Source organism: Crinia signifera, chromosome 1, assembly GCF_055691185.1.
Source record: "Crinia signifera chromosome 1, ASM5569118v1, whole genome shotgun sequence".
In the NCBI taxonomy this organism is placed as follows: Eukaryota; Metazoa; Chordata; class Amphibia; order Anura; family Myobatrachidae; genus Crinia; species Crinia signifera.
In genome coordinates this window covers 427,050,873-427,069,678 of record NC_139217.1, presented here as the reverse complement: position 1 = coordinate 427,069,678, position 18,806 = coordinate 427,050,873, and the positions used below count along the sequence as shown (strand labels likewise).

The window sequence follows — 18,806 nt, the reverse complement described above, 5'->3', positions numbered from 1 at the left end:
CCTCAAAAGGGGGAGACTCCAATACGATTGGGAAGGATGCTGGGTTATCTGCATAGATACCCAAACAGGCAAGCGGCGGTGTTGTTAGAGGAGGGGTTCCGGGATGGGTTTCGAATCCCTTCAGAGGTGGCGGGGATGGGGGTTTTTAAGGGTAACTTAAAATCAGCGAGGGAGCACCCAGAGATAGTGGGGGAAAAATTGAAAAAGGAGGTGCAGCTGGGGAGAATGTCTGGGCCTTTTGCATCACCGCCTATGGCAGATTTGATAGTGTCCCCATTGGGGGTTGTGCCCAAAAAAGAGCCGAATAAATTTCGCCTCATCCATCACCTTTCTTTCCCTAAGGGGGCGTCAGTGAATGATGGTATTGACCCAGAGATCTGTTCTGTAGTTTACACGTCATTTGATGAGGCTGTTAAATGGGTGAAGAGTTTTGGGAAGGGTGCCCTGTTGGCAAAGACAGACATAGAGTCTGCCTTCCGATTGTTGCCTGTTCACCCAGCAAGCGTTAGGTTGTTAGGGTGTTTTTGGGAGGGAGGGTACTTTGTGGATCGTTGTCTCCCGATGGGGTGCTCCCTGTCATGTGCCTATTTTGAGGCCTTCAGCTCATTTCTGGAATGGGTATTTAGGGACGTGTCAGGGTGCAGGTCAATCATCCACTATTTGGATGACTTTTTGTGCATTGGCCCAGGGGACGGCAAGATATGTGAACTATTGCTGTGCACTGTGGAACGAGTGGCAGCAGATTTCGGGGTGCCATTGGCCCCTGGTAAAACTGAGGGGCCCAAGTCGGAGATTAGTTTTTTGGGGATTACCATCGACACAGTGCGGATGGAGTGTCGATTACCCACAGACAAGCTAGTGTCGCTTAAAGCAGAAGTTGGGAGGGCAGCGAGAATAAAGAAAATCAAGTTGAGGGAGCTGCAGTCGTTGTTGGGGAAATTAAATTTTGCATGTCGCATTATTCCAATGGGCAGGATTTTTAGCCGACGCCTAGCAGGGGCGACGGCTGGAGTTACGTCCCCTCATCATTTCATTAGGTTAGGGAGGGAATTGCGCGACGATTTGAAAGTATGGGCGGAATTTTTGGTGTCGTTCAATGGCAGAGCGATGTGGATGTCGGACACGGTGGTAGCATTTGATATGGACCTGTTTACCGACGCTGCCGGGAGCGTGGGCTATGGGGCCTATTGCCAGGGTCATTGGAGTGTAGGAAAATGGCCGGAGGCATGGATTACTCGGGGTTGGGTCAGGAATCTAGCATTGTTGGAACTCTTCCCCATACTGGTGGCAGTAGTGATCTGGGGGCCTTTATTCAGAGACAAGAAAGTCTGCTTTCATTGTGATAACATGAGTGTAGTGGAGGCAGTCAATCGCTTGTCGGCTTCATCGCCTCCAGTGGTTAAAGTTTTACAACGATTGGTGCTAGAGTGCTTAGCCCTGAATGCTTGGGTGGTGGCTAGACATGTTCCGGGGGTGGCTAACGATATAGCGGACTCCTTGTCTCGTTGGCAGTGGGACCGGTTCAGGGAGCTGGCACCGGGAGCGGATCGGGACGGGGTCGATTGCCCGAGGCACCTTTGGAAGCTGCTGGAAGAATAGCGGAGCAGCTCATCAGGGATTCACTCGCACCTGGCACGTGGTCTGCGTATTGCCAGGAGTGGCAGCAATGGAATGAGTGGTGCGAATCAGTGGGCTTGCCAGAGAGAGAGGACGAGATCAGGGTGTTGTTGTACATAGGCCATTGCAAGGAGATGGGGTGGTCCACCGCAAAGATAGGCAGGTGCATGGCAGCCTTGGCATTTGGTTTTAAGGCTAACGGGAGGCAGGACGCCACCAAGGGGTTTTTGATAACACGTGCTCTTAAGGGTTGGAGGAGGGGCCAGGCGGTGCAGGATAAGAGAAGGCCGGTTTCTTTTAAGCTATTGCAGGATTTGGGCAGACAGCTGGGGTCAGTTTGTAGTTCGGCTTATGAGACCAATCTGTTTAGATTGGCATTTTCACTGGCGTTTTTTGGAGCACTCAGGTTGGGGGAATTGGTCAGCCCAAGCGTCAGGACACCCGGGGGCCTCAGGGACGAGGAGGTCTCGTTGTTTTCAGACAGGGTGGAATTTATCATCAGAAGGTCGAAAACCGACCAATTCGGCAGGGGCAGGCGGGTGGTGCTGTTTGAGGTACAGGGGTCGTTCATGTGCCCGGTGCAATGTTTCAGAGTGTTCAAGGGTTGCAGGTTTGCCGCGGGGCAATTGGGTGATCCATTGTTGTTACATGATGACGGGTCATTTCTCTCCCGTTTTCAATTTATTGGGGTTTTCAGGAAAGGGCTGCGGTTGTTAGGCCTTAGGGAGCAGGAATATGCAGGGCACTCATTTAGGATAGGAGCAGCTACGGAGGCAGCTCGCTTAGGTCTCGGGGAAGATTTAATAAAGAAAATTGGAAGATGGGATTCGGCGCGATTCAAATCCTATGTGAGGGTGGGAATGCTATAAGATGCAGGGAGCGGATCATTGGAAGTTTGTTTTTGTTTATTTTCTTTAGGTTTAGGGCAACCTCCATGTCTCATATGGATCATGGGACACTCTTACGTCTTTTGGGGCGCGGTCCGGGCCGGGATGAGAACAAACGGAAGACGATTGGGTTTGGATGGCCGCGAATTCGATGTCCGCTGGCTGGGAAAGCGCGGCATGGTGTGGAGTGGCGTACTACCAGAGTTCCATCGTTTCGTGAGGCTGGACAGGCCCCCCGAGATCTTGGTGCTACATGTGGGGGGTAATGATTTGGGGGTTAGGCCGTTCCGGGAGCTAATTAGAGATATAAAGTTTGATTTGTTGCGCTTGTGGGCGTTATTTCCAAAGGTCATTACAGTATGGTCCGAGATAGTGCCCAGGAAAGTGTGGAGGGAGGCGCGTTCAGTGGAAAGGATCAACAAGGCTAGGATCAAGGTCAACAGGGCCATTAGTAAATTTGTGGCCATGAATGGGGGAGTGATGGTGCGCCACCTTGAGCTAGAATCGGGGTTGGGCGCATTTTGGAGGGAGGACGGGGTCCACTTGAACGCAGTGGGTATGGATATGTGGGCTTTGGCTATACAGGACGGGGTAGAAGTAGCTGTGGCTTTGTGGCGGATACGCAGGGGGTAAAGGGGTTAACCCCATGCGTTGTGGCGGAGGGGATCCTCGAGGTTGGTGATCATGGAGGCTTGGTTTTTGTGGAGGGGAGGGCCCCATGGCGGGGGCTGGACTCCTCAGGGTGAGGCTATGTGGGTACATCGTCAAGGAGCACGGGGTCTATGCAGATCGGTGCCCTCGAGCCTGCTCAACGGCTGGGGGTAAAAAGGGTCAGAGAGGTGCTCGGAGATGTATGCCAGATTGTTAGGGGTTTTGGGCCTCGAGGATCACCTTTGCGGGTTATGTGGAGATCAGGAATAACTGTTGGTTTTATATATGTTGTTAATGTTTTAATAAAAAATGGCTGCTGTGGCCAATTTAATCCAATATGAAGGTGTGGACTATTATTGTGGGAAAGGGGGTCTGGGGGTATAAGGGTCACAGCGAGTTGACAAATACCCTGTCATGTATTGGGCTGGACTGGGGCAGAGCCTAGGGGGAGGCCCACTTGACAGGGGTTGGAAGGAGCATAGTGGGTTCATGGATAAAGGGGTTGTAAAGGGGGGTGACTGTGTAGTGACATAGGGGAGGGGGAGGGGCCTAACAGGGCGGCAGGATAGTATATATTGAGGGGTTCACGTAGCCCCAGGTCAGACATTTTGTCAAGGATTAAGAAGCTCCCACCCACCCTCCCTATTGTTAAGGTTAGTGGGAATGATTGTATTAGTTTAGGGTAGGTTATTATTTGTCACAGTGGCTAGGGCGGAGGGGATCCTCGAGGTTGGTGATCATGGAGGCTTGGTTTTTGTGGAGGGGAGGGCCCCATGGCGGGGGCTGGACTCCTCAGGGTGAGGCTATGTGGGTACATCGTCAAGGAGCACGGGGTCTATGCAGATCGGTGCCCTCGAGCCTGCTCAACGGCTGGGGGTAAAAAGGGTCAGAGAGGTGCTCGGAGATGTATGCCAGATTGTTAGGGGTTTTGGGCCTCGAGGATCACCTTTGCGGGTTATGTGGAGATCAGGAATAACTGTTGGTTTTATATATGTTGTTAATGTTTTAATAAAAAATGGCTGCTGTGGCCAATTTAATCCAATATGAAGGTGTGGACTATTATTGTGGGAAAGGGGGTCTGGGGGTATAAGGGTCACAGCGAGTTGACAAATACCCTGTCATGGCATTAATGAAAAAGTCAATATAGAATGTTTCTATGAATGTACATTTTCAAAGCACGGTCAGGGGTGGATTAGCTCACAGACAATGTCTATGAAGACAGTCAACATGTCGACACCAAAAGGTCAACATGCACTATGTCGATATTGTCAAAGGGTCAACATGCACTAGGTTGACAGTTATAGAAAGTCGACGTGGAAAAGGTCAAATTATAAAGATGGCCTGAGTTTTAGTGTAGCGCATACACCTAGGCCAGGTCAATTTATCGCTCCCAATCGAATTTCACGTGGATGGTAAAAAATGAAAATAATCCCCAAAATTTTTAAAAATAGTATCGACCTCTCATGTGTTAACCACTGCCATGTCAACCTTTTATCAATGTCCACTTAGTTCATGTCAAGCTGCTGTCTACCTATACACTGTCTGAGAGTCATCTGGATACCAGCAGGGCCCTCTGTCCTCATATATGCCATCATCTCCTCCCCACAAGAGGCAGCCATTTCTGTAGGTATTATGACTGCATACACAACAATGCTGATAGGGCTTGCATTGCATATTCTGCAGTGTTCTGTACAGTGTATTTCTTATGTTGTTCCCATGAATTCCGGATGAGTGCTTTGGGAGGTGTTGCCAAAACCTGGTGGCGTCATATAAATAAAGTATCACAGTAGCAATAATCATAATAATTATTAGTTTTGCAAATACTTTAAATAGTAAGTACCCAACCCCCTGCCATGCTGCCAATCAGAGGCGGAACTACCATTGGTGCAGCAGGTGCATTGCACCATGGCCCCTAAGGACTAAAGGGCCAACTTTTGTGTAGCATATTGTGAACTTGGGTTGGAGTGGAGGAGGGGGGCCCAAATTCTGTTTTTGCACCTGGGCCAAATACTCTCAAGTTCCGCCACTGCTGCCAATAGGTATATCCTTTACAATGTCTGAGTATTCCACAGATCTAACGGTTAATTATAATGTCTTAGTGTGGGGATTACAGGCTGCATGAACACTTGCTCAGTGCAGTGACCTATAAGAGCCAATCAATTTAGATTAAAGTAGTCCAAAATAGATTCAAGCAATTGTCTGTGGTAAGCTATTATACTAAGCAAATGTTATGCAATGTGGAACATGCTTTATTTCCAACTGTCTATCCAATGTTTAGTTACTTCAACAACATAACAATACTCACAGGGTTACCATAAAAGGCCCAAAAATTTGTTGTAGATTTATGGGGCCTACACAAGTAGAGATTCTGCTTAGCGATCTGTGCGATGCTAGATTGCTCAGCACACAACGCTGCACAGTGCGGGGCCATGCATCGCTATTGTTGTGGCCCCTACATAGGGGTGTATGCAATCCCGGATTATGACTGTCAGTCTGTCCCAACAGCCGTGATCCTGGCCCGTTTGTAGCTTGCCCGACAGCAAATCGGCAAGTGGGATTCAATGTTCTGCCTGCCGATCGTCGAAAAAAGGGCGTGTCCATGTAAACGGTCATGGATTGTCGAAATACGTCCGGGATCATGACAATCCACGGGCGTTACCGTCAGAACGGGCCCGACAGCTTTTAAAGTCGAGCTCATTCTGCCGTGATGCCTCTTCAATGCTGTCGGTAATGAAACATTGAATAGGCATCTGCCGCGAATTCACTTGTCCGAAATAGCGGTGGAGGTTTGCATACCCCCCCACAGAGTGTTGTAGGGGCATTTTCTAAGCAATCTAGTCAAATTAAGCCAGATGACTAAGAAAATGCCCTGAAAAACGCCCGGGCGTGTGTAGGCCCCTTTACAATTTGACAAAAAAAAAAAATCACACGCCCATCAGAACAACTACTGATAAAGCAAATTATGAGCTGTATCATCTCATATAAAATGTGACCTTGTGGGAAATCTCTTACCGCAGGATTCTGACTCTGCAGGCTGAGGAGCTCAGTCTGGTAGAAGGTCTCTGCAAAGGGATGGACAGCAGGCAGATAGGCCTCCGGAAGCTGCAAAGCCGCCATGGTTTGCGAGGAGTCTCCACTACGTATGGCATTATTTATCTTTTCCACGGCTCCTAGCACTAGATTACAGTACAGCAAAGGAAACGAAGGGTGGTTACAACATTATTGCAAAGGGGAAGGCGAGGTATACTTACCGGACATACAATAATTCCAGATCCACAAGTAAATTATGTCTTAGGATTCAGTAAACAAATCTAACCATGGGAAATTGAGATGGACGTGAAGGATGTAGGTGGACTACAGAGAGATCATATGTGAACATGTATATGACTGAACCCATGATCACATTTGTACAAATACTTTATAACAAGACATTACAGTATATTTTAAGATAATGCCGCAGTACAGAATTAATTTTCAGTGATTACACAAGAGTCCCTCACATCAGATCAGACCAGCGGTATTTAGTGATCACGCCGCCCAAACCACTGTGTGTCTTGAACGTAGTGGGCGGAGTCAGTAACAGGCGGTTACTGACTAACAGGAAATCCCCTATTGGCCAGGTCCCGTGAGACCAGGAACCGCCATCTGTGGACCCAAAGGGCGTAGTCAGAGCGTAAGGGCAGGTGTCCCGTCACAATAATAATTATTATTTTACATGTCTTATAGTTTTTAACTCTCCAAATTGTTACTGAACTGTGCACAGTCAGTCATTCATACCACAGCAGGAGAAAGGTTCTTAAATTTTAAAAAATAAATAAAAGATCCCGAGAGTTCTAGGCGTATGCGTGTCTGATCGCAAGGACTTTGTGCCAGTGGGCGGAGTGCAGTGATGACTGGCAAAATACAAATCAGTTTGATAAATGAAAGCTGAAGTACTGTACCATTCCATATTGCCAAAGGGACGTGGCACACTATTTGGGGGTCCATATGCTAAATGTGAAAAAATGACACCCCAAAACCTTGTGCAAGTCGACCTTTTAGGGTTGACCTAATGAACTATACCGGTTGTAAATGGTAGCAACCCCACATAAATATCAATGGGCACAATGCTGGATTGGGGGAAGTGCTTGCTCTATTCTTCGTGGGGTACTGTCATATTGTTATCCCTTTGGTAATATGGAATTTCCTGTCTGGCCAGGACAATGATTAACAACGCTTCAGCGTAACCGCTACAGATCCGTGCTGATCTCGCATTAATATTAATTAGATCACAGCTGCAAGAACACATACAGGTTTTGTGATTTTTATTTAATTTGCGAAAAGCCAAGAGCTGCAGTGTTTTGTTAATCGAGAGTAAGATGTGTACACATGGAGAGATTCAGGCTAGTGGCCAATTAGCCACCATAAGAACAATTTTATAGCAGGCACCAATTTGATTGGTTATAAGAAGGGTTAAACCCGGGTCCCCCTCCATATAATGGGCGAACCGGGAGACCTGGGAGCGAGATATTGGTCTGACCTGGCACAGCATTGGGAAAGAATACAGTATCTATCCTTATGTATCAATGCCTATTTCCCTATAGATTGTAAGCTTGCGAGCAGGGCCCTCCTACATTTTGACTGTCTGTAAATACCCTGTTTGTTGTATCACTGTCCCCTTTGTAAAGCACAATGGAATATGCTGCGCTATATAAGAAACTGTTAATAAATAAATAAAGGGGTATTATAATGTAGTGTTCTATATAAGCACACCTTTTTAGGAGGGTAAAGCTGGGCACACCCTAGACGTTATGTTGTCCAATCTGGTGGATCGGACCGACATATGGGGCAGAGTCTAGTGTGTACCCACTATGTTGAAGACTATGCGCGCTCAACATCCTCCATCAGCCCTACATGCAGGGCCAATGGGGATGTCGTTAGGGAAGGCTATGTTGCCGAATGCTCCGTTGCTGCCAAAATCAGATCACATTTATTTAAAAAAAAAAAAAAAAACTTTTGGATGGTGACATGATGCAAGAGACTGTTGTGTAACTTTGGTGTTATTTCATTAAAATTTTACTTTTTGTATTTTCAGAGCAGAAAAAAAAACACATGGAATTAACTATTGATGACATACACTGTGTTTATCAGACACGCACAGTCACGCCTGCACCAGAAAAGCAACTGATGTTAGTACATTTACAGTATGTAACAGAATAAAAAGCACAAGCCCTTTCAGATCATCTTGATTGCCAGATGCAAATTAGAAATCTGAACGAGAGACCATTAGTAAGATACAGGCATGCAGATGTTACACGGAAATGGAACAACATGTACAGTAGGATGCAGATTTCCCTCGGTCTTTATGCCTATAAGCGGTTAGCACTATGCGGGTTAGTGGAAACAAACTGACAATTTGGAACCCTCTTTTAAAAAAAAAAAAAAATTATTATAAGGATGAATTAATTTCAATGTCTTCAAATTTAGTGTTTTCCTTTTTTCACATTATACAGACAACAGTTGCACTTTGATGATGCACATTGCACATGAACACACATCGTTGAGATGAAAATGGTCGCCACACCGAAATTCGCAGTTCACCGTTATGTACTTGGGAAACAGGTTTTAACAAAAAAGTGAATACATTTAATTTAGCCATGTTTTAAGTAACCCGTTTTTGACATTTACGTAAAACACTTGCAAGGAAAGTCCTTTAGGAATACTTGTCTAATAACATAAAATAGGATCAAATGTACATCCTATACACCATACCAGTACATTACTGTAAACCGTGAAGTGAACATATACTTTCACATGCAGCAGCAATAGGACACTCCTTTCAGCCCACGTGTACAGTAAAATATACATGTTCTGCAATCGTTATTGTATAGGTCTCTTAAAACCAATTGAGAGGCTTCTTTGAAATAATTTTGAACTGAATGTTAGTACAATTTGAAATAAATTTACTGCAACATCCAATAAAAGTATATTAAGACAACACAAAATATACAGAGTTTTTAAAAGGACCAATGTACTCAGGTTCCTTTATTTCATAGATATCGGTTACATATGTTTCATACTGTAGGGGAATATATATATATATATATATATGTTTTTTCATTATTTCAATCTTGTGCCGTGAACTAGGAAGGCATTACGAATAGATCTGCGAATGACAATGTTACATGTTGGAGAAACGCGTCGTTTAGCATTTCGCCACCCTCTAGACTTCAGTGTTGTCTGGTTTTTGATACCTATAATCGTGTGATTTATTGGAGAGTTCTTGTTTTACAGGCGTGAAAGGAGTGGTGGTATTGCGAATGTCAGAGCCGTGCGGATCTGTAAAGCAGTTTCAGCCGCTACTTTTCTAGCAGCCAGAAGTGCTGTACGTAATGAAACAAAGAAACGTTAACTACCTGATACATAAAGAATAATCCCAAAACTGCACACAGTGGTGATTGGAGCATTTGCAACACTGAGAAGAACAGTAACAGAAACAACATTTATTGATAGAATCGGTGTTTTATTAATTAACAGAACTAGATTTTCTGCATGCACTAATTAATGAAGATTACGACTCAGGTGTAGGACAGACAGTCATTTAAAGGTTTACTCACTAAGCGTGTGAGCTTCAGCTTCCTTATTGGCAACACTAACGTCTTTCTGAATCTCGCTTTTGTCAAGAGAACTGGGGACACCTGCTTTCTAGGGATCAGGAGGAGAGAAACCTTCGTGTTAATGTTCCATTTATGAAAAAAAGAGCCACTAAGCTGGTGATCGAAGACTTTAATATATACTGCAGTTCAATCAAAAAGTCGAAGACACTTTAATAGGCAGAAAAGCGAAACGGCTGTTTTCTAGGTCAAGAAAATATCCTCGACAATGCAGTTTACGCATTTATTAAGGGGTACAAGCAAATGGAACCAGCGTTATCACGGAGATGTAAGACACAAAGTGCCTAAGTGATGTCATTGGCTCGTAGGGCCCCATTTAACAATGACACATGACCCCTTTAGCTTTCGTTCACACATCAGTAAAAGTATAGCTCACCACTGTTTGCTACTGTACCGCTTGCGCCATCTACAGACAGCATGAGCAGTACAAACTGTATTACCAGTAACAGCCTACACAGTCTCTGCCAGGTGGAAGTATAATCAGGGCCTGATTAAGGGTTGCAGCAGCCCTAGGCCAATACACGAGTGGGTGCCCCTTGCTTCCCCACAACCAATTTTTTTGCTCATATTCAGTTAAAAATCTGTAACCGCTTCAGGTCTATCAGGGCTGGCAATGGCATCAATCACAACTGCGGCTCTCAGAGGATCTCCTCTTCCCAGCATCACTGCCTTGGCAACACTAGCAATCCCAGGTACTGCTACTTCCACCGTTCAAGGGGAGATCTCACAAGCCCTTGCTCCAGCGGCAACCAGGACGTGCTTCCACTGCACCAGCCTAACCAGACTATTTTTTTAATCAGGCCTGCATGCATATGCACAGACATGCCACAACAGATAGTCAGAGTGGAGGATGCCGCAGAGGACGGGAATGTCACTGGTCCTTGCCAAAGCAGTAAGTAATCTTAAATACCAATAGCATATTCGGTACATGTGTAATATCTGGGCGCCCGATTTTCTCATTGCATGTCACTTACAAAGTGCATGCGATGCGATGGACCCGATTTCACCATATTTTCCCTTGAAAACTTTTTTATTGCTAATTAAGACAATATCGCATCGCATTGTATACAATTGTAAGAGCTTACGATTCAAAAAATCCTGTTGTCATTAATGTGTCAGTTTAGAATGATATGATATGAATGATTGTGCATGTCCAGAATGTGTCCAAGGGCCACTATCAACGCTAACCCGAAGCGTGCGAATTCAGCGAGCCTGCGAGGGGCGGCGGTGCGCATCCTCCGACCTTTTCATACCCCCACTATCTACGTCGGCGTGGAGTTGACTTTATAAGCTGTGGCGAGCGCAGCGAGCCACAGACCCCGAAGCGTGGCGAGCGCAGCGAGCCCCGTGAGGGGACGTGGATTACGAGGCCCGAAGCGTGGCGAGCGTAGTGAGCCCCGCGAGGGGACGCGGAGTACATGTGAAGTTATCCGCGGCCGCTCGCCACGCTTCGGGCCTCGTAATCCGCGTCCCCTCACCACGCTTCGGGCTCGGTGGCTCGCTGCGCTCGCCACAGCTTATAAAATCAACTCCACGCCGACGTGGATAGTGGGCCTATGAAAAGGTCGGAGGCTGCGTACCGCCGCCCCTCGCGGGCTCGCTGCGCTCGCATGCTTCGGGTTACCGTTGATAGAGAGGGTTAATTTTACATTGTAATCACACATTTTAGTGCATTTACAATGTAAATGTGTGTTATGTATAGTAAACATAGGGTACCATCGCATCTGATCACATCGCATCGCATGCCATAGTTAATGGTATGCGATGCGGTGCGATGGACCCGATTTTCCCTTGAAAATATCGGGAGTGCCTTAAAAAGTGAAAATCGTATGCGATTGCATGCATTGTATGTCACTTTAAGACATACAATGCGATGCGATGGACCCGATGTCCAAATCGGGCGCCCAGATATTACACATGTACCGCATATTCCTTAGTATTGCGATGCTAAATTAAATACTGTATGCCGCTGGTAATAAGGATCATAGTTAAATATGGTCCATGATGATCAAAACGCATTTACAGGAATAATAATTCAGTCAACAACACAGCAGCTTTGCTGAGTATACCTGATGAGTGCAGTAATTATAAAGCTTGTGGTCTCTGCAGAACTGTTCGTTAATGCATGTCATAATTCCAATAAATATGTTCAAAACACCTACAAAGTTTTGGAACACGGAAATATCTGCATAAAACTGGTCATACACCTAAAGATTTATTGTCAAATCTGGCTGGTTGAACTAAAAATCTGGTAACTAATAGGAGCAAATGACAGTTGACCTCTGTCTTTGAAATTCAATATTACCAGATTTTTGTCCCAACCAGCCAGTTTGGACAATAAGGGGGGTATTCGATATTGACCGCTATTTCTGACAGGGGAAATAGCTGCTGCCGCCTATTCAATGCTGCCGGATATGTTTTGTCGGAAATGGCTGTGGATTGTCAAGTTCACATCAGTTTTTCGCCAATTCGCGGCCATTTTCAGACACTCCCACTTTTCAACACTCGACAGGTGGAACATTGAATTGAATTCCAGCTAGCAACTTTCAGTTGAGCAGGGCAAAACCTACCCAGCATTCTGACTGCCGGCACATTTCGACAGTCGGAATCCCATATTGAATACCCTGCTAAATCTTTAGGTGGCCAGCTTAAGACAGAAGTTTGGGATAGTTATGGTTCCATCTATAGAACGATTATGAAGCTTATGTACTCAACCTTGGAGTGTGATAAAGTGGACAAACAGAAAGTAACAGACAGCTGGTTGGCTCATACTTTATCTCCTCTCTCTCTCTCCTGTATCATTCACGTATAGATCATCAAACAAATAACCCCCAAAACAGGGTTCCTATTATAGAAGAGCCTGTCATCTGTATGAGATGTACATGTAATACTGCCAGGAGCTCAGCCAAACTGGGTCGACTCAATGAAGGTCAAAATACATTGGGTCGACAACTGAAGGTCAACATTTTGTAGGTCTACACCTGAAATATGTAGACAAAACAATTTGTTCCGCAATGGGAAAGTTGACAAGTCAAAAGGTCGACCTTCAGTGGTGGACACAACGTATGTTGACCTAGTGACCGTAACCTGTGTTTACTGCAGTCGGTGATTGCTACTATTCAAGGGGTTCAGTCCCACAACTATACAGTGTGCCAGCATGATGCAGAAGAAGCATCTCATGGTTAGCGCTGCATGCGGCCGTCATTAGTAACCCTGTTCAGCTTCCCCGCTAACCGGGATACCTTAGTCACATACGCCAATGTCCAGTTCAGCAACAAGTTAAGAGCAGCACACAAAGATACATGCAAACTGTTAGAAAATGGAATTAATGGCGTGATGAGCGATGACGATCTACCGGGTCACCATTACCTGTGTTTTCTGGTCTTTAGCGATACACAACTGAGTCAGGTACCAGGGTGAATTTTGTGGCTGAACTTCAAAAAGACTCAGAACAGGCAGCCTCAGAGCCAGTAACAATCCCGCCTCATCATTCCTGTCAATGGCCTCATTAACTTGGACTAAGGCTACATTGGCTGCAAGGAAAGAAATTCTTACACAGTTGGAAAGGTTATTCACAAGTTGCTGTTTTCTCATAATGTAAATTTCACCCGTTTGCAGTATAGACGAGAAGTACAATATCGGAGCAAGGTGCATCACGTTGTGTATGTCAGAGGGCTCAAAATGTTCAAGACAAAGTTTTTAGCTACAAGCAAGAATATTAAGCAATTTAGGAAGATGCAGAAGCTTTCCCACGGCTGCCGGATGTTAAATAAAAGCAAACAGCGCAGCAGTAATATACTCATGCAACAGAAACATTTAGCTCCAAGCTATTTATTCCCAAAGTTCTACACTCGCATTCCCATTCATTCAGTATATGGGGACTCCAGGTACTTACTGTTAACCTTATTGATGTGACCTTGTATCTCAGCCTGGGTGAGAAGCTCTTCATAAACGTCCCTTTCCTCTTCAGAAACGCTACTGTTCTGTAAGACAACGCTCAGTTACTAGCACATGGTAACACACGTACAGCAGCGCTGACAACACATGCACAAACAATAGTGTCATCTGACAACTCAGCCATAGCAGTAATGTATTAAAACTCTGGCACAAAAAAAAAAAAAAAATGAATAACATTTTTTTTTTTTAAATACAGAAAACAGCACCCGCAGTTCTTCGGTTGTGTACAGAGCCAATGTGCTCTAGACATTTACAGTATATAGTATTTGGCAAGTGCGTTATCGGGAGTATACAATGTGTGGCGATATTTCTGACAGGTGGAAAGATCAGCACACACCTATTCAACGTGACCGCGGAGTGACAAAATCGACCATGAATTCGAAAATTTAGCTGATGTATTCACCGATGCAGATTTGAAATTTTTTTTAAAAGCTGAATTGTGCATTGGAGAAAACTGGAGCTAAGTTTTCAAATTTTCAGCCGTTTTTGCCGATCCGCAGGCTATATGGCCGTTGGAAAACCTGAATAGGTTGAATTTAAATTCGGCCTATTATCGGCAAAAAAAGCCCTGATCTCCTACTTTTGGAAACAATGGCACTGATTGAATACCCCCCTAAATAAAATGATAGGAAGAAATTGATTGGTTATAGATCAGTAGACAACAACATAACTGACAATTGTTTACCTTTAATTTTGCATTGTCCTCTTTTATTTTCTTCGCTTGAGAGAGTTCGTCATGATACTGTTGGTCAAGACCCTCCCCCACATTTAACAGCATAGCATTTGGGTTCCTCAGAGTCGCTACTGTATGGCTAGCCACTCCCTTTTCCAGTGCCTCATTAATTGCAATTACTGCCGCATGCACTACAAAACAAGAAGCGTGTGTGACTTCAGACTCAATTTCTAGGTTTTGAATGAAAGCTCAAATAAATAAAATCAGTACGATTAAATTATATCTGGAAATGATTAAATATAGTTTTAGAACTGCAATGATGGTTCCTACTAACACTGCCACTGACTGGTGATAGAATATAGCAACTTTATCTATACTGGATATTAAAGACAGATTAAAGACAGAATTAATAAGTTATAATGGTCCCTCCAGCAGAATCACAGGAATAGAAGGATCCTTACAAGTTTGCAGACTACCAATATGTATTCTGTAACAGCAGAATGGATAACATAAAACCGCATGGTGTAAGAATCTCTGTGATAAGAGCCTCTGAAATTCTACCTATCTAGAAATCATAAGCTTAACCCATATATACTCTATTGTCAATGTTTCCCATCCTCAGTTCTCAAGGCGTACTAAGAATGGCTTTTCTTGAGCTGATGCAAATTATTTAGTATCTCCCTTATGCTACCCATACACTTATGCGATCGGCTTCGATGCAACATCGAAGCGCGATGTCCATCGAACCAGGTCGCATCTTGTGGTGCAAAAAGTGCGCCCTTACAGCACCCGATGTCGCATGCCATCTTGAGATGGCACATCAGGTGCTGGAAGAGGGTGGGCAGAGGGCAACGTTTTAGTGTAGCGCTAGCAGGCGGCGGGGGTCCGTGGTGGTGGCAGTAGTGTTTAAACACTTGGCAGCCCTCTGATTGGCTGAGCTATCTTAAACACTTCTGCCGCCACCACTGACTGACCCCCACCGCTACATGTCGCCAGCTTCCCTACATGCCGCCAGCTTCCCTACGGCCCCCTCTCCCCAAACCCCACGCCGCTGAAAGCCTTCCCTCCGCCCCCCACCCATGGATTGCGATCGAGCAACGCATGTGGTTAAAAACCACATGCGATTGCTCCTGCAATTCAAGAAATATTATGTGCAGCACATAAGACACAACATTTGACCGACGTGCCCATGCATCACGTCGAAAGGTACACATTGTGTGCATACAATCATTCGATTTATTGGGCAGATGTGGTCGAAATCGAATGATTGCATGCAATATCTCACAAGTGTATGGGCAGCATTATTCTGATATAGCAATCTGTGCATGACCATGGAGACCCTTAGAACCACACAGCAAGTGCTGGAAGAGTATACAAGGAACTTACAGGCTGCTTCATCCACAGAGAGTTCGTTGGCCAGAATTCCTCCAATCTTATTGAAGGATGGCATCTGTATACCATACTTCTCCAACTCTTTCCTCATGTTACTGATCTCTTCCTCTAGATAAGAAAACAGAGGAGTATACGTTAGCTTTTCACGTTGTTACAAACTTCTACAAAAGTCTCCTTAGGAAAATGTATATGGGTACCAGAGACAGATCCCATGGCCTGATATATAGTACACGCAGAGTAAATGACAAACACAACATAACAATATTACTATACTGTACTCTCGTAACGTTCTCTCCCACTCGTGCCTCCACCATTATGCTGAACTTCTTACCTGTAAAGTCCACTTTTCCCAATAAATCCTGTATTTGAGGGGCAATTCCGAGCTTAAACAGATATAAACTGGAACAAGAACAATGAATATTATATTAAATACAAGAAGTTTATTCAATAACACTAATTGTGCAACTATCAGACGGCTAACAAATGTGGCTGGTGTCCTGGTGATGGATTGGGCATACATGAAGGTTTTAATCATTCAATACACGGAAAGGAGGATAAGCTACAACACCTTTTCCAAATGCCACCAGACTTGTACAGAAATGCATTAAGGCCCCGCATGCACTAGTGCGAGGTATTGAATGCTAGAACCTGGCAGTTCCATGGCGGCTAAGATTGCAAATGATGCATTGCATGTGGTCCTATTGCATACAGTTGTGCCGTATGAGACGCCATTCACTGCCCCAGGATATGTTAAATACTTGTGGCAGCCACGGTACCGTACGCACCGGACCGGAAGTAAATGACATCCCGAAGGGTCGAATTTGTGTGAAAAAAGTCCATATCGTACTAGTGTATGGGGGCGCTTAGAATTAGTCAGCCCTAATGGTGTCATTTCAGAGTTCTCTGGGACATTGTTGGTATTATAATGAATAATACTGTAAAAGATCATGGATACTAGAAAATCACTTTGGATATATGAGACCTGTATAATGCCATTGGCCGACAGTCAAAATACTAACATATGCCGACATTCATTATACCAAAAAGGCAAAAATGCCAACACTGTAAAAAAAAACCTGACATTTAAAATGTCAACAGGCAAAAAAGTTGACATTTTTTGGGTTGCGTATGTCGACAGACACCGTATAAGTGAACCGCGTCCCCTCGCATGGTGAGCTCGGCGCCTCACTCGCTTGGCACACTAATATAATTAACTCTGCTCACTTGGTTCATCAAATAAGAAAATGTTGGTTTCAAATAAAAAAAATCATAAAAAACTGCAATTGTCTACTTTTTGACCTGTCAACATTTTAAATGTCGGCATTGTGACTGTGTCAGCCTAATGAATGTCTACATTCCAAACATGCCGGTATTTTGACTGTCTGCGAATGGTGGTCGGTATTTGGATTGTCGGTAATATGACTGCATACCTATCATAGGTACAGTATGTATACATTGTTGGTATTGCACACAGAAACCTCAATAGTATCACAGAAACAAAGATGTCAATCTAATTTGTTTGGTGTAAGACAACAGTCAAATAAAAGCAAAATATGACTTAGGGGGAGATTCTCTAAGAATCTCCGCCCCCCTTCGCCGCCCATCGCATATTTAATTATCGCATATGCGATAATTAAGGCAAAGGACAGCTCTTGCGTTAAGAGCTGTCCTTTGCGGTGAGAGTCGCCGGGTCCCAGCAGGTCCCGGCGGCTCCCCCCTCCCTCCCACACCCGGCGCTGCTGCTGCTGCGCCGGGCTCTCCTCCTCCCTGCACCCGGAAGAGGATCAGTGCAGGGAGGAGGTCACAGGTCCGGGCAGCACTGCGCTGTGCTGCCCGGACACAGGTGAGGGGGGAGGGGGCGATGCGGGGCGGAGGGTTGCGATAGAAGCCCATTGCCAGATTTTTCTGGCGATGCCCCCTGCCGCGGTAACCCGGCGGGGGATGCTTACAGCATCCCAAAATGCGGTAAAAACCCCGATAACGGGTTTTTTACCGCATTTTTAGCTTAGAGAATCTCCCCCTTAATTTCTATACAGTCAAATTATATACTTAAATCTCAATAGTACAGAATGATCATGATTGGCCAAGGGCTTATAATAGCACCATAATCAGTTTTTCTTATTCATGGACAACATAGGATGAGAATGTTGCTCATGTTCATTGTACAAGAAAAGTTTATTTTACATATCAATTATATGAATAAATAGCTCTTCCTGTTGTCCACAAGGTGGCGCTGCAGTTTTGCAATGCTGGCACCATCTCTTTATAGCTTACTGGAGACATTCACATTTCACGGTACCCAATGGAGAATACATGACAGTGAACTTGGGTTAGGATTGTTTTGGAGTTTAAATGGTTTGATTTCAAGTATTAGACAAAGAAGGGACCTTTGGCATAGAAAGCTCGGCAAAAGGGAATTTCGATTTCAGCAGAATGCTGAAAAGGAACAAAGGTTCTCTGGCAGCGTTTCTGGGGCTGTGTTTGAAACAGATTAACTCTTCTAAGGTAGAAAGATTTTTGTATGCCCTTATTCTGCCACTTAAAGCATAAGTGCTTGCTAAAGCTGGGAAATGGGTCACTGCAATCTGAGAGAGTGCCACTGGGAACAAAACATTTTTAAGAATAGGTATTACTTTTACCAAGTCTTTTCAAAATATGAAGTTTTAATATTGTGAACTATACTTTGCTGTTACTTCATATGGGTCCCTAAGCATTACAGAGCTGCCAAGGCTGCGGATCCAACTGGGTAACACAACCTATTAAGTTCTAATGGCCCCCTACCCACTTACAGTTCTGTTACTTTTTGTAATGCTGTCTGCTCTGTCGGATTTACTGCATTCAATACCGCAAATAACAAACTCAGTCTATCTACAGAGGGGGTATCATTTTTATAAGCTGTCGTTGTGGAATCACAGCGATAAATGCTTAAATTTACAATACTCAAAATCAATCAACTGCAAACAAAATAGAGATCTG

At 44.7% G+C, this 18,806-nt stretch overlaps 1 protein-coding gene across 4 annotated transcripts in view; it reads right to left on the bottom strand.

Moving 5' to 3' along the window:
- The window catches only part of IQGAP2 (IQ motif containing GTPase activating protein 2), a 276,016-nt gene that overhangs the window by 96,073 nt on the left and 161,137 nt on the right, over positions 1 to 18,806 (bottom strand). For 2 of the 4 annotated variants that reach the window (XM_083151991.1, XM_083151993.1), the window contains exons 6-12: positions 16,162 to 16,229; positions 15,825 to 15,938; positions 14,451 to 14,629; positions 13,704 to 13,791; positions 13,178 to 13,341; positions 9,752 to 9,839; positions 6,168 to 6,331 (exon numbers count right to left, since the gene is read on the bottom strand). In XM_083151991.1, the coding sequence (XP_083008117.1) occupies positions 6,168 to 6,331; positions 9,752 to 9,839; positions 13,178 to 13,341; positions 13,704 to 13,791; positions 14,451 to 14,629; positions 15,825 to 15,938; positions 16,162 to 16,229 (865 nt within the window). The remainder of the gene's footprint in view (positions 1 to 6,167; positions 6,332 to 9,751; positions 9,840 to 13,177; positions 13,342 to 13,703; positions 13,792 to 14,450; positions 14,630 to 15,824; positions 15,939 to 16,161; positions 16,230 to 18,806) is intronic. The other 2 variants (XM_083151998.1, XM_083152004.1) reach the window with 1 other exon arrangement.